The sequence below is a fragment of the Enhydra lutris genome, unplaced genomic scaffold, assembly GCF_002288905.1.
Source record: "Enhydra lutris kenyoni isolate GAN:26980312 unplaced genomic scaffold, ASM228890v2 scaffoldscaffold3, whole genome shotgun sequence".
NCBI lineage: Eukaryota > Metazoa > Chordata > Mammalia > Carnivora > Mustelidae > Enhydra > Enhydra lutris.
This window is the reverse complement of record NW_019154087.1, coordinates 21,415,182-21,431,528: the sequence shown is the minus strand read 5'-3', so window position 1 is coordinate 21,431,528 and position 16,347 is coordinate 21,415,182. Positions and strand designations below refer to the sequence as shown.

At 43.5% G+C, this 16,347-nt stretch overlaps 1 protein-coding gene across 4 annotated transcripts in view; it reads left to right on the top strand.

Annotated features, from left to right (window-relative positions):
- The first annotated feature begins 12,582 nt into the window (after positions 1-12,582).
- LOC111153827 (SEC24 homolog B, COPII coat complex component) overlaps positions 12,583-16,347 on the top strand; it is a 90,348-nt gene continuing 86,583 nt past the window's right edge. For all 4 annotated transcript variants that reach the window (XM_022513110.1, XM_022513102.1, XM_022513093.1 and 1 more), the window contains exon 1: positions 12,583-12,711. In XM_022513110.1, the coding sequence (XP_022368818.1) occupies positions 12,585-12,711 (127 nt within the window). In that variant the 5' untranslated portion in view covers positions 12,583-12,584. The remainder of the gene's footprint in view (positions 12,712-16,347) is intronic.

The following is a 16,347-nucleotide window of genomic DNA, read 5'->3' as shown; positions in this document are numbered from 1 at the left end:
CTCTATAATGGGCTGGAGGGAGCCCTCATCACCAGCACTGCCTCCTCTGTGCGTCCTCATGGCCTTGTCCCCACTTACAGCAGATCTTTCATTCTTTACTGCCTGCCTTTCCTCCTTTCCTTTCTTCCCTCTAACCGGTGAAATCACAAGGCACAGGAGGGAAATGCTGTTGATAAGTATTCACTAAGGTTGAATATGGCCTCTCACAGCTCCAGAATCTACAGTTTCTCCACGGAGACAGACTCCAATCTAAGAGAACTGAGATTGGATTATTTTAGTCAGTCCCAGGTTGCAACTGGAGGGACTCTGACTTAGCCTGTTTGTGTCCAGTGCCTGCTTCTGTTCAGTCAACTGTAGGGTCATGCAGTGTCAGCCTGGCTAGGACCCCACTGCCCTCCCCACCACCCCGGGACAATGAGGCCTAGAGGAGGAGAGGAGAGAGGTTAGAAAGGAAAGGAATCTAAATGGAACTAGACAGAAGGAACCTAACACCTTATTCACCAACCCAAGCCACCCAGTCAGAGTTTAAAAGGAGGAAATCATGTCTGGGTGGGAAGAGGGATTCTACACCACCAACCATAGGGCTGGCCCTAAATTGAATAGTCAGCAATACAATGTAGAGAGGTTAGGGTCAGGTTGCACAGGACTGGTGGAACTTGAAGGGCCCAAAACATGCCCCAGTCACATCAGATATGACCTCTTACGGGGCTGAGGCTTTTTGGGCAGCTCCCATCTTGCTCAGTAGCGGCTTACCAATGGTTGAAGTCTGGCCAGCAGGCAAAGGCACTGGGCTGGACACTGGTAGAGGTTTATGATTTCCACCATATATGCATGCTAGCAACATATCATTGCCCACAATGACCGTTTTTGAAAGGCAGCATGTTTTTATATAGCTAAATATATTTAAGTGAGTCCGAGAAAAAAATAATTTTATTATATTTTTATCACATCTCATAGCATTTTCCTATATTTATTATGGGAGAAGGTACCACTGAGCCGGCTGCAGATCTGTCTCGTTTGTTTAATTAATGTAAAAATAACAAAAGAAATTAATTTTTTTAAAAAGTCGAGTTTTCTGATCTACTCTGCTGTCTGTTGTCAACTGCTAAGTACTTTCCTAGAAACATAGCACTTTCAAAATCTTAATTCATAACTTATTGACCAGAAAGTGTCCCACGGCCAACCTAACCACCAAAGTCATTGTGCTGAAAGGCAGGGTTTTGGAACAACTCGGTACCCAGTACTTCATACTGCTGTCCCCTGTCACCCACATCTCTGCCCTAGCACTTTAAGGCTTATCTGCATTTTAAAATTAAAAGGACAAAATCTTTAAAATTAAGAAGACATAGGGTAATCTTATCAAAAAAGAGTAGATCCTTAATGTTGAGATTTTAGGTGTAAGAGAAGTGCGATTATAGAAATAAAAATGGATGTAGAAACATAACTTCCTGTCCTCTCAAACGAGAGCACCGGGTAAACATCTTTATTTAATGTGGTCCATGGTGCTGGGGTTGTTTATGGAGTGATATATACTATGGAATGTGGAATTGAAGGACTCTAATTCTAGCAAAATTAGTTAAAGAACATTTTCATTACTTTGGTTCCATATCATCCTACTTTGTAATCCAACACCTAAAAGTGATTCCGCTTTCTAATTACCAAGAAACAAACTATTTTTTGTCCATTTTTTAAAAGATTTTATTTATTTATTTGACAGTCAGAGATCACAAGTAGGCAGAGAAGCAGGCAGAGAGAGAGGAGGAAGCAGGCTCCCTGCTGAGCCGAGAGCCCGATACGGGGCTTGATCCCAGGACCCTGGGATCATGACCTGAGCCGAAAGCAGAGGCTTTAACCCACTGAGCCACCCAGGTGCCCCTTTTTTGTCCATTTTGTGTTTATATTCCCATGCATTCTTTTCAGATTCACTGCATTATAGAACTCCTCTCAATCCCACTCTTCATGTCCTTCTCCAGTCAAAGCACTTCTATTCATTGTCCACCAGATGGCGATGGAAGCCCACCGACACATTATACCACAAAGCAGGAGAAAAATGAGGTAAACCCAAAGGGAGAGGTAGAACTTTCTAATTTGTTTTTAAACTTAATTGTTAAATGGAAGAGGGCTATTGCATCTTACAGCCTCAAATATTGAGCTTCTTAAAAAGCCCAATTTAAAAAAATTTAGAAAGGTTTGTTAACGACAATGTTTTTAGTGAGCTAACTAGATAAAGTTTGCTAACCTTTTTTTTTAAGTTCTCAGTAATCTCCTTATTGAAACTTCTTGGGTGGGGAGGAATCAAAAGTGGTGTTCCTCAATATGCTTGAAATCCCTTATACTTTTTTTTTTAAGATTTTTTTATTTATTTGACAGACAGAGATCATAGGTAGGCAGAGAGGAAGGGAAGCAGGCTCCCCGCTGAGCAGAGAGCCCGACGGAGGGCTGGATCCGTAGGGCTCGATCCCAGGACCCTGGGACCATGACCTGAACCGAAGGCAGAGGCTTAACCCACTGAGCCACCCAGGTGCCCCTCATACTTTTTCATACTCAACTATAGCATAGAAGAGAAAATCTTTCTAATGGATATAATTAGCTACTGGAGACTGGATCAACTACCTTCATACCTGGATTCTGGAGTCTTTCCGGCAACCCTCTCTCCTTTCTTTGTGGCTTCCCCCATTTCCTATCCCATTCACTGAATTATTGAGATAAATGTGATCTTGGGGTGAGTTTCTTAATCTGTTCGAGTTTCAGATTTCTTGTTTATAGAATTATTATTTTTTAAAGATTTATTTATTTATTTATTTGTCAGAGAGAGAGAGAGAGAGCACAAGCAGGGGGAGCAGCAGGCAGGGGGAGAACCAGGCTCCCCATGAAGCAAGGAGCCCAATGCTGGACTCGATCCCAGGACCTTGGGATCATGACCTGAGCCGAAAGCAGACACTTAACTGACTGAGCCACACGTGGTGTCCCTATAGAATTGTTTTTTAAATGTCTACTATTTTGTGGAATTAATATACTAGCATACCTAAAGCAATGCCTACCACATAGTAGGTGCCCCCAAATGGCAATAATTTTTTTTAAAGATTTTATTTATTTGACAGACAGAGATCACAAGTAGGCAGAGAGAGGGGGGGAAGCAGGCTCCCCGCTGAGCAGACAGCCCGATGTGGGACTTGATCCCAGGACCCTGAGATCATGACCTGAGCTGAAGGCAGAGGCTTAACCCACTGAGCCACCCCAGGCACCCAAGAATTTTATTTTTATCACCAACTTTTCCCTTATTTTGAAAGTGTACATGTTGCTTACTAACCGTAGTGATTTGTACACAGTTCTTATCATTTATGCCTAATGATCATGGGACAAAATTATGACTATGCCTTTTGTTTACATATGTGCAGATTAACTATCATAATGACTACATTTTTGTATCTATGAAGAACTCATGTATTTGCAGCCATTACAATTTTTTGCTACTTTATCTTGGTTGGCTGATTACAATATCAACATAGTACATACCACACACACACACACACACACACACACACACAGAAGATACGTTACCTAAGCCCAGAGTGTGTCTCAAAGCACATATTTTCCAAACTTCAGCTAGGGGGAAAACTAACAGATACCAGACCCAATGACTTACTCTGCCTTGGTTCTAGAGAAAGCCGGTGAGTTATATGACCTGATTTCAGCTCTACAACTTCTACACCTCTACTAGAGTTCCATGGAGAACAAAGTAAGAACTCTTTGTCTTAGAAAGTAGGCAGGAAATCCCCCACTTCACTCATGTATCAGAAATCTCCCAGATCAGGAAATAAGAACAGCTAGGCCTTAGAGATGGCTTTTGGATGAAGTTTGTGCAGTCTACGATGGGGCACTGTCCATCCAGTTTCGGTGGGGAGTCTCATTCAAAGATAGTAAGACTAATTTTGATAAATAATAAAGATCTTCAGTAGGTTCCCTTAAAGTTGTAACACAGAAATCTTTCACAGAAAAAAAAAAAAATAGAAAGTAAAGCTACCTACAACACTTCTATGTACCATTCCTCACTATCTGTGACAGTTAAATTCTCCTCCTCTTTCAATCCCTCAGTCCCTCCATGTTGTTCTCTCGGTATTGCTTGTACTTTGCTCACTCCCTTCTTCACACGTGGTATAAAAATGAGCAGCCATCAGTCTCATGCAGCCGGGCACCAGCCACAATGAGGACAGCTAGAGGCCTCTCCGTTCTCTCCTTGTGAGAAGTATGTAGGATCCCTTAGAATGTATCGTTCTCTCTTCCTGAATGTTTTTTCTCAAAAGAAATGTTCTCAGAGAATTTCTGGGGAATAACATTACCCATGTTGTTATATTTAAAAGAAGAAAATCTCATGGGAGAAATTTCTGTTTAAAATAACCCTCTCCCATACCAACTTTCTTGTAGCTCGACCCCCATAATACCAAATAAATGTGCTAGAATGTGATAAGGACTTGTTTTAGTGTATTACCCAGCCACTGTGAATAGGATCTACGTGATTTCTACTTTTCACCAGTGAAGTAAAAAGTTGTAATAAGAAAAAAAAACCTTTTCGAAAGAAATTGTGAGCCAAGAAAATAAAATCTACTTCAATCCTTGAACAAAACACAGCAGAAAGAAAGACCCCATGGGAAGAATACCATATTAGCTTGCCAGGGGTACCTTAACAAAATACCACAGACTGGGTGGCTTAAACAATAGAAATTCCTTGGGGCACCTAGGTAGGGTCGGTGGGGCATCCAACTCTTGGTTTGGGTTCGGGTGGTGATCTCAAGGTGGTGAGACGGAGACCTGTGTCAGGTTCTACGCTCAAGTCAGAGTCTGCTTGAGATTCTCTCTCCCTCTCCCTTTGCTCCTCCCCCTCGTGCACGCGCACTCTCTCGCTCTCTCTCAAATAAGTAAATAAATCTTAAAAAAAAATAAATTCCTTTTCTCATACTCTGAAGGTCTGAAGTCCAAGATCAAGGATTCAACAGGTTTGGTTTCTACTGAGGAGTCTCTTTGGCTGGCAGATAAATGGTGGCCTGCTTGCTCTGTCCTCACATGGTCTTTCTTCTATGCACAAATATCTGTGTCCTCATCTCTTCTTATAAAGATAGCAGTCACATCGATTAGGGACAACCCATATGACCTCATTTTACCTTAATTACCTCTTTCAAGGGTCTATCTTCAAATACAGTCACATTCTGAGTTATTAGTGGTTAGGACTTGAGGAGGGGTCCGTCAGGCCCCTTGAGAACGTATCTCTTTGGCATGCAGATTATTTTGAGAACCTGTGCGCCCAGGAGAAACTTTTGTGCTTCCCTTAACTACGTAGAAGAATCTAAGTTAGAGAGTCTTTCCAGAATAAGGGTATTAGCAAAGATAAAATTTATCTGTGTGACCCATCTACCCGGCAGGGCAAACATCTAATTACCAAACATCTGCTCTTCTTATCTTCCTGGAATTACATTCCTTTCCTCTGAGGTCCCAAATCCCTTCCCCCTTCTTAGTCCAGAATGACATATATACCTCGTTTTGCTGGTCTCTGGAATTTCCATGTCTATGTGGATTCCTTGTACATATGCTCTTACATTTGATTTTCTTCTGTTAATTTGCTTCATGTCAATCTGATTTTTAGTCCCTCTAGGACCTTTGAAGGGGGACAGGAATTCTTGCTTTCTGACATACAAGTTACAGGGGAACACAATTCAGTCCACAACAGAGATTTAAATTTTGTTGGAATTTTAGTTGGATATGCTTTTAAAGACTGTAAGGATATTGATAAGCATTTTTGTAATTACTGAAACTATCAAACTAAATGAAATCCATGTGGCAAATGGAATGACAAGTTATGGAAGCTGGGATGGGGAGCAAGTGTGGAGCATGTGTAGTTGAACTTCTCTCCCACTATGGGGCTACCTTTTCCAGAATTCCCAGAATCCCAGATTAAATGTAGCTCATGATCAAAATTCAGCTCATTTGTCCTGTTCTGACACCTGAAACAATAGACTTAACCACTCTTCAGAAGAAAGCTTTCTAATATTTTAGGAAGTTAGACTCATCTTCTCTAGTCCACCCCCCCACCACCCACAAATTCTTGCACATTTTTATATGTCAATCTTTTTTTTTTAAGATTTTTTTATTTGAGAGAGAGAGAGAGAGAGAGAGAGAGAGCAGGAGAAGTGGAGTGTCAGAGGGAGAAGCAGACTCTCTGCTGAGCAGGGAGCCTGATGCAAAACTCGATCCTGGGACTCCAGGATCATGACCTGAGCCAAAGGCAGTTGCTTAACCAACTGAGCCACCCAGGTGCCCCAACCTTTTTTTTTTTTTTAAGATTTATTCATTAACTTGAGAGAGCATGCATGAGTCGGGGGAGGGGCAAAGGGAGAGAAAGAGAATCTCAGGCTGACCTCCCCACCCTCCCACCTTGAGCTCAGAGCGCGACTTGGGCTTGATCCCATGACCCATGAGATCATGACCTGCGCTGAACTCACAAGTCAGACGCTTAACCAACTGAGCCACTCAGCCACCTCTATATATCATTTCTTAAAAACCTTGTCATCGTAATGATTTTTTAAAAAGTGTGTCCTAACTGAATCAGTATGTTTGACATATTTAATCTGGGATGTTTTGAAGAGAATTGTTTCACATAATTGACCTTTTTATGTAATTGGATCTTACCCTTTCCACTTGTAACAAAAAAAAAAAAAAGAACTAGATCTGAAATATAGAAACACCCCTTCTTAGGATGTTTTAACTTACGTAGCTTCATAAATAAAAATTTATCTTCTGGAGCAAGTTTGTCAATTTTGCGTGCTTCCAGCAGATGGCACTAAAGATTGAGCTCAGTAATTTTAGTGGCGGGTAGCCCTTCCCAGCCCCTTCATGGCCTCTGCCGCCCAGAAAATAAGGCAGTTTCTGAGGGGTAAACACACAAAGATGTTGCAGGAAAGGAAACTAGGCTGGGGTCACCCATAGGCCCCCTGAGTTGTTTCGCTGTTTGAGAAGGATGGGTGTTTCCCGCATCTCACAATGCACTGTGGGCCACAGTGTGCCCTCGCTCTTCAGTTGGGAAGTTCTGATCTGGGCCATCTTCTTATTAGTTTGGAACCTATAATGAGTTTACTTTTTTTTTTTTTTTTTTAAGATTTCAGTTATTTATTTGAGAGAGAGAGAACAGAGGGAGAGGGAGAGAGAGCAGACTCCCTGCTGATCTTAGAGCCTGACGCAGGGCTTGATGCCAGGAACCTGAGTTCATGACCTGAGCCAAAGGCAGACGCTTCACCGGCTGAGCTGCCTGGGTGCCCCTGAGTTTACATTTTTAAAGTGTATTTTATAAATATGAACCCCGGGTCAGGGAGAGAGCAGTGAGAATTTTGAAGGTATTCAGAGTAAGGCTTTGAAGATAAAGGGACTTAGGAATGGAAATCCATAATAATTAAGTATACAGTGAATTGGCAGGGCAAAGAGTGAATCATGCCATTGTTATGGACTGAATTGTGTCCCCACTTCAAATTCATATGTTGAAGCATTAAACCCCATGTGACTGTAGTGGAGCTAGATCTTTAAGGAAATGATTTAAGGTTAAATGAGATCATAAGGATGGAGATCTGATCTGATAGAACTTGTGCCCTTAGGCAAAGAGACACCAGGGAAGTATCTCTCTCTGTCATATGAGGACATAATGAAAAGGCCGAGTTCTGCAAGTACAGAAGAGAGCTCTCACCAAAGCTTTACCAAGCTAACATCCTGAGCTTGGATTTCCAGACTCTAGAGCTGTGAGAAAATAAATTTCTGTTATTTAAGTCACCCAGTCTGTGGTATCTTGTTGTGGCAGCCTGAGGTAATACACCATTTTTTCTATAACAGACAATGATCAGCAAGAGGAAAGATAAATGCCAAAATGGAAACACTGCTGGATGTGTGGCAAGGTGATCAGTATCAACATCCCACGGCCATTAACCCATTAGGAGCTGGTTTGGGATCTTAAAGGCCTAAGAAAGTACTGCTGCTGTAGAATGCCAGGGAAATGCCAGAACTGGCAGCATCAGCATCACCTGGGAGCTCATTAGAAATGCAGAATTTCGGGGCGCCTGGGTGGCTCAGTCAGTTAGGCTGAGCGTCTACCTTCGGCTCTGGTTGTGATCCCAGAGTCCTGGGATCAAGCCCTACATCAGGCTCAGCGGGGAGCCTCCTTCTCTCTTCTCTCTGCCTTCCGCTCCCTCTGCTTGTGCTTGCGCACGCACGTTCTCTCTTTCTCTCTCGCTATCCCTCTGTGTCAAATAAATAAATACAATCTTTAGGGGCGCCTGGGTGGCTCAGTGGGTTAAGCCTCTGCCGTCAGCTCGGGTCATGATCCCAGGGTCCTGGGATCAAGCCCCGCATCAAGCCCCGCATTGAGCCCCGCATCGGGCTCTCTGCTCAGCAGGGAGCCTGCTTCCCCCTCTCTCTCTGCCTGCCTCTCTGCCTACTTGTGATCTCTCTCTCTGTGTCAAATAAATAAATAAAATCTTTTAAAATAAAGTAAAGTAAACACAATCTTTAAAAAAGAAAGAAGAAAGAAATGCAGAATCTCATAACATCCCCAAATCCACCAAATCAGAAACTGCCTTTTAACAAGATTCTCGAAGTGATTCATATACACACTGAAGTTTGAGAGGCACCACTTATCGTTTGCTACAGGCAAAAAAAGAGAAGAGTAAGCTTGCTCCTAAAACTTCAAAGAGCTGACTCAACTTTCTGTTTGGTGGACATGCATATATGGCCCAGGAGGTAAACTTTTCTACTTACTCAGGACTTGCGAATATTGGGGCTTAGAAACAACGGCGCTTTAGGAACCTAGCCTAATCATATGTAAGAGTTTCTAAGGGTTCTAAAATAGGTTGTATATCCTTGTTGCTGTATATCTCTGTGTGTGTGTATGTGTAGAGAGAGAGCTGTCCTAAAGAGATTTCAAGTTACGTAGTAGGTGCTCAGTAAATGAGAATTCCACTCATTCAATTCCCGTCAGAATAGCAGGTTAGAAATTCTCAGATGGCAGACTTGTGGGCCATGTTTATCATATTCCCAGTGGAATATATATGGTTGTTCAATTTAACTAATTGCTTCAGACTGCTGTGCATTTTCAGTTCTTCCATTTTACCAATTTTCTTGTCTTTCCTGTTTTATTTTGCCAATAGCGATTGTTGCTCTCAATGTGTCTGTATCAATAACAGCTCTTCCCCTGGCCTTGTGATTCATTGTTTCTAACTTGCTATGGGCTGGAGAAGTATAGAAATTACAGTACTGTAGATCTAAAATAATAGCCAAATATTCTAAGAACCTGAGAGAATTTCCTGCATGTACTTTTGTGCACAGGTGACTATGTGATAACTATTTGCCTAATAATCCCATTTCTTTTTTCTTTATGTCTTTGATGTTCAGATATAACCTTGCTACTCAAAGTGTGGGCCTACTAAAAATGCACTAAATGTGTAATTGTGTAGATATACCAGATAGAGGAGGAGAAAGAAGAAAAATAATTTTTCATTTTGGGGGAAGGGACACCTAATAGGGAAAGCTTCTAAAAGAGAAAAGGTGGGGGTGCCTGGGTGGCTCAGTGGGTTAAGCGTCTGCCTTAGGCTCAGGTCATGATCTCAGGGTCCTGGGATCGAGTCAGGCTCTCTGCTCAGTGGGGAGCCTGCTTCCTCCTTTCTCTCTGCCTGCCTCTCTGCCTACTTGTGATCTCGTTCTCTGTCAAATAAATAAATAAAATCTTTAAAAAATAATATAAATAAAAGAGAAAAGGTGTTCCACAAAGTCAAACAGGTCAAACAGGATTTAAAAACTAGAGAATTAAAAAAAAAAAAACAACTGTCTGAGGAAGATACAGAAAGAATTGGACTATCATCTTCTGAGATACACACTGGTCTTTAGTTGTGAAATCTCTTGCACCTTCTGTTATAGAGAATAGGACTCCTAAGTTAGGGGTGACAAATAGTGGTACGTGTGTCAGAACTTCACACTCGGCAAAACGTCCCTCCTGTACCTGTAGAAGGGCTTAATTTCAATTATAGCACTTTCCCACTGAACACAGACTTGGAGTCAGCATTTGCCTCCAAACTGCCCATCATTTCAGAACTGACACAGGCCCTACAACATTTGGCATTTCTGTATTTAGATGTGTATTCGCACATCTAAAAACTATGACTTTTAACGACTGGTGTAAAAAAAAAAATTGAAGAGATGTCCTGAAGAAAAAGAGCATCACCTCCTAATGTTAAATAAAACAACGAACCAATTCCGCTTAACTTTGCTGTTCAAAAGCAGTATTTCTCCTATTCTCCTGTGTGTCAGAATCACCAGGAGAGACTGCTGTTGGGTGCCCTGTCCAGAGTTCAGTAGGTCCTGGGTGGGACCTAATAATTTGCATTTCAAATATTTTGAGATCCACCATTCTAGAGAATACTGGAACAAATTTTAAATATGTAAAACTGAAAAATCTTTGACAAGCAAAATAGTACATCATAATTAGCATAGCTTTATGAAGAAAAATATAAGGGAACCCAGCAGAATTTGTAGTGAAAGAACAAAGATTGTGAAGCTAAATAGAACTTGGTTTGATCTCTGGTTCTGCTACTTATAGGTTCATGATTTTTACTAAGATGACTTGAACTCTATTAAGCCTTAGTTTCTTCTGGTAAAGTGGGGATAAGTTTCTTCTGGTAAAGTGGGGATAAGAAAAATATCCTATAGAGTTATTGTGAGGACTAAATGTATCAAGTGACTAGTACAGTGCCTGGTACATGGTTAAGTATTCATTCAATCCTTCCTCCTTTCCCTCCTTTTCTCCATTGATGGCAGTCATGGAACTTAAAGTAATGGAGTGAAATAACATTTTTTAAAAGGTTGTAGGATCTGAATGCAAAAGAATCTTATAACCATACTAGAAAAAACTACAGTGAATTAGTGGACAAAGTGGAAGCAATTTAGGTTGTAAAGACTGTGGGGAAGATCTGCGGAAATTATGGTCCCAGTCCACCTCTTTAGAAGTCACCCCTAAAGTAACAGGGCTCACCTTCATTCCATATACCTGTGATGAAAATAGGATTCCTATACCCAGGAAAATACATTCAGGGGCACAATACCAATTGCCTCGTTATTCCCTTACCCTCATAATGGTAGCCCTTATCCAGGAGTTTTTCTTCTGAGCCTTTTTTCAAAAAACTCCTGGAAAAGTGTTGGAAGAGCTTCCCCCTTTTGTCTAAGTGATGTGTGATATATCGTTGAAAATCCTAAACCCAAAAGTACAAACCCAACCACTGAAATCCTATTTGTAGTCCATTTGGGTCATTAAAGCACCAAGTACCATTAATTTATGGCAATGAGGAGAGGCAAGCTTTGCATTATTCCGGAACACACTACATGATCTCCATAATTAATTCAGTAAATTAGACTTATCACTCCAGAAATATCTTGCTAGATCCCATTTCGAGTTCAATGATGTTTCTGAGCAATTTCATTTCGAATACAGAATGATGGTAGCATACTCAGAATTCCAAGATGGCGAGACGACTTGGCTAATGTAGTCCAAGACTTGCTTGCCTGTCAGCATGCTGGGACAGGTCAGGGATTCAAAGATTTCAATGTAGAGGAAGCAAACTGAATTTTTGCTTCGGATGCTGGAGCTCCTTTCCTAAACATCAAAGAATGAAGCTACCCTTGGCAAAAATCATAAAGATAAAGCTTGTCCTCCAGTTTCTCTTACTCTGTTTTCTCCTTCCTCTTCCCCAGGTTTAAGTCGGCGGGAAAAGTTTAGAATATTATTTCGATTCTTGTGCTTATCAAAGAGAAATGTTTCCTTCTCCTCTGCTGAGGATTAGAATTCCCTGGGAATTCAGGAACCCTGAAAGCCATATTTCCTTTATAGTTAAAAGTAAGGAGGGGAAATTCAGGATTAAAAAACAAAACTGAATCCAGGGTTCTCTTTCGGGGGAAGGGAGGACGGGTGGGTGGGGTCAGTCCGGTGCAGCGTGGCCCCAGGGCTCCGGATGTCACCCCGCGGCTCTCGGATCCCCCTCCCAGCAACCTCGCGCCAGGCTCGCCGCGCGCCCAGCCTCCGCACCGGTGGGAGCCGGCCCAGGTTTCCTTCTCCTACCGGGGTCCATCCCTCCCGCCTCACAGCGACCCTAGCTACGCCGAGGCCAGAGCCATTGTCGCCAAGTTGGCGGTGAGGCCGCGGCCCTCCGCTCCGCCTCGGGCCTGAAACGCCGGGCTTCCGCCGGCAGGGGGCGTTGCAGCGGCGGCCCAAGGCCCGAGGTGCGGGGACCAACCCGAGGCTGGAACCTCGCACTCAGCGTTGGGGGCGCGCAGCACCGCCGGGCGGGACGGGCCAGGGGTCAGGGGCCAGGGGCCAGGGTCGCGGCACTCGCGGCGGCCCAGCTTGGCTCCGCAGTGCAGCGCCGGCACGCCCGACCGCGGTACCGGGCGACTCCCTCGGTGACGCGGGGCGCATTCCTTCCTCTTCCTTTCGCCTCTCCGGCCCCGCCTTCCCTTCTCTCCGCCCACCTCCCCGAAGCGGAGCCGCCGCCGCCAGCCGCGCCGTCATGTCGGCCCCCGCCGAGTCCCCTCATCCGGCCGCCAGCGCCCGGATCTCGCCCAAGCTTGGCGGAGCCACAGCCTCAGGAGCCGCCGCGCCCGCAGGCCCGGGCCCGGCGCCGCACCAGCAGAACGGTGAGGCGGCCCGCCCCAGCGGAGCGCGGGGCCTAGCGCCGGCGAGGCAGCCTGCGCGGCCGCTCAGGACACACCGGGCCGGTCCCAGAGGGGTGATGGGGCGGGGGATGCCAGGGGTGGGGGCGAGGGTGAGGGAAGCCGCCGACAAGGCCAAGCTGGGGGCGGACTGTGGGGGGGCGCGGGGCGCGGGGGGGGAGGGGACGGGCACCGTGGCGCGGGGGCGGGGGCCGACCCGGGAAAGCTGGGGCCGGGGCTGTTTACGTAATGCGACCCTAGGCCCAAAGGCGTCCGGGGTTAGTAGGGGAGGTGGACAGGGAGGGGCCCAGGTCCGCTTTAAAAACCGTCGTAACCCGGCCTGAGCGCCGGCGAGTTGCCCCGAGCGACCTTTTCGTCGGCGAAAAGGCGAGGCCGCGAAGTGCGCGGTCTGGGGAAGCCTGGTGTAGCCCGCGAGCTGCACGGATTGTGCCCTTCCCGTCTCAGGAAAATTGCTTTGATTTCTGCGGCCCAGCGAGCACGTTGCCTTGAAGGGAACTTAAGTTAGCGCTCAAGTTTGTAGACAAAAGGGTGTAAATATGCAACACAAGTGTAACCGTAATCCTGACCCAGTTCGGCCGCAGGCTCTGTCATTGCTGCTGCGGCTGCCGCTCTGGCGTTTGGAGTCTGCTTGTGGTGTTGGAAAGGGAGCAGGTGTCAGACGGATTTAAACGAACACCTTTAGATGGAGGGGAAGGGGGGAGCTTTTTTTTTTTTTCCGCCAGCTCCACTTTCAGAAAGACGACAGCGTGCCAGAGTTGGCCCCGCTTGGAGGGAAGCTTTCAAGGCCTTCATCCAGGCAGCAGCCAGTGCGACTTGAAAGCCGCATTCATGCTAAAGTCGTAGCATTTTGGTCTGCGGGAGATTCAAGTGAAAAACGATCATTTCTAGGATATTTATTCCCTGATCATTGCGATCTGAATGTTTGTGGGTGGCGCCGGGAAAGGGGGACCTCACGTTATAAACTTGATAGTATTTTAGATGAGAACCTTCGAAAGTCATGAAAAAGGCTCTGTTTTTGTAAGAGAACAAAACTACACTAGTACTTTTCAAACAGTTGTTAGACTGACCTGTTTTGTCCCATTTGTTAATGGAAATTCACTGGACTATATAAATCAGTTCAGCCAATATGTGGTTTTTCAGCTGACGCTTTTGAAACATGAATACCATTTATCCCGAGAATCAGAGGTTGAATTTTTTTTTTTTCATGGAAGTCATGTCTTGGGCCGACTATCCTTTGGATCAGCCATACTTGTCAATATTACATGCTTTACTTCCAGTGGTCATTGTTTACTAGGGTGTAGAGTGAACAGTGTAGTAGATTTTGTGTTCCTGTCCTGAACATTCATAAAGATATTTCTGAGCAGTGTTTGTCCTTGTAAACTTGATATAAATTGTTGTTTTTCCTTTTAAACGATCTTCTGTGTAAAGGAACTGGCATGTTTATTTAAGGAGAGATTGCAAGTCTTTTGGAGTATTGTAAACCCATGTTTAACAGTGATCCAAGGATTGTCTTTTCTTGATTTTCTGGGTATGCATTATTTTGTTAGTGAATGATTTTTTTTTTTTAAGATTTTATTTATTTATTTGACAGAGATCACAAGTAGGCAGAGAGGCAGGCCGAGAAATAGAGGAGGAAGCAGGCTCTCCGCGGAGCAGAGAGCCCAATGTGGGGCTGGATCCCAGGACCCTGGGATCATGACCTGAGCCGAAGGCAGAGGCTTTAACCCACTGAGCCACTCAGGTGCCCTGTGAATGATTTTTTAAAGTGGCAAATACGGCTCTTAGCCTTACAAATTTTGTGAAGGCCCAAGAGATGCCAGGATATCTATTGTAATGAGGGTATTAAATCTGTTAAGAACATTAGACGCCAAATATAGATGATGCTTTGTTTCTACTGTTTGTAATCATTACTTTAACATAATTCATTACTAGCATTTGTTGCGTATTTACCAGTTGGGTACTTAAGATTAGCCTAGTAGAAATCAGAATCCCTGCCTTTATCCTAAATTCACCCTTATTTTGTTGACATTCAAGTTGATTCTGACCTTGATGGATTTGAAGAGTAGGAATAGGAGGGCAAGACTGTCTTGAGGCAGAGGTTACAGCATGAACTAAAGTCTCTAATTGTGAAAGTGCATGGCATGTTTAGAAACTAAGCTGTCAAGAGGCAAGAAGTGTGCTGGGTAATAGGGAGAACCCAAGGCATTGAAGCTGAAAGGAATACTTAAAAAGGGGTCAGGTTGCAAAAAAGCCTTAAATGTCATTGTCATGGAATTTGGAAATTAAATTCCTCCTACATTCCATCTCCTTCATAGGCCAAGAGAGTAAATTTTACCAGTTCTCATCACAAGAAAAAAAAAATCTGTAATTATGTATGGTGACAGACGTTAACTACACTTATTCTAGTGATCATTTTGGTAATTTATACAAATATTGAATCATGTTGCATACTGGAAACTAATAGAGCGTATGTCAGTTATATGTCAATTTAAAAAAGATAAAGAACTAGAGTCAATTTTTTTGTTGTTTTATGGAAGGTAGTAGCTTAAGTTGAGAAGTAACAAGGTCAAATCTAGTTTTGGGTTTTTTTTTTTTTTTTTTTTTTTTTTTGCTAATCTTAGAAAAAGAATTTTTGCTGCATTGTATTGGCATTTATAGATAAAGATTAAGCAGTCCTTCGGGGTTTTGGTTTATTCTTTAGGCCTACATGAAACAGTTTGCCTTTTAATGTGTCTCTGTGGAATTCCAGACATGGTGAAAAGAAACAGGTCAGAAGTGTGCATATGAAACATTACAGGAGACAGAATTGTTAAACTGGAATGGTGTCTAGTGATCACTTATTTTAATGGTTATCCAACATTTTAAAAATCAGATTTATTTATTTATTTATTTATTTTTAAAGATTTTATTTATTTATTTGACAGACAGAGATCACAAGTAGGCAGAGAGGCAGGCAGAGAGAGAGAAGGGGAAGCAGGCTCCCCGCTGCCCAGAGAGCCCAATGTGGGGCTTGATCCCAGGACCCTGGGATCATGACCTGAGTTGAAGGCAGAGGCTTTAACCCACTGAGCCACCCAGGCGCCCCCAGATTTATTTTTTTAAAGAAAGTAGTGGCCAGAGCACTGATGGAGAAATCCGAAAAAAGTGAACCTGCTACAGTTAAAATAGAGGTAGGGGTTCAGGTGTTCTTGGGGTGCAGTCTGAAAAACACCTGGTCCACTTTTGTAGATGTCCAGTTTTGTAGATGAAACCAAGATCCGGAAAGGGTAGGTGGGTATGTTTTTCACCAGTTCCTGTGTAAACTTTGTGAGGGCTGCAGTTTTGTTGCCCTTGTCACTGCTGTATATTCAGGTATTCATTAAACATTTGTTACATCAAGTCCAATTCAGTTTTCCTAATTCCTCCAGTTCTCTTTCTATTAAGAGACTATAGAAAGTCTCTTTAGAGACTTTGACCTATTTTTGCAAGGGTAGGGAATAGGCAGAAAACTGAGACTTCATTATCACTTTTGTTTTCTAGGTTTAACTGCTCACATGCTTTCCCCCCATTCATTTGAAGATACAGTTTGACTTGAGCCTGTGATGTACTTGTCTTAAACTT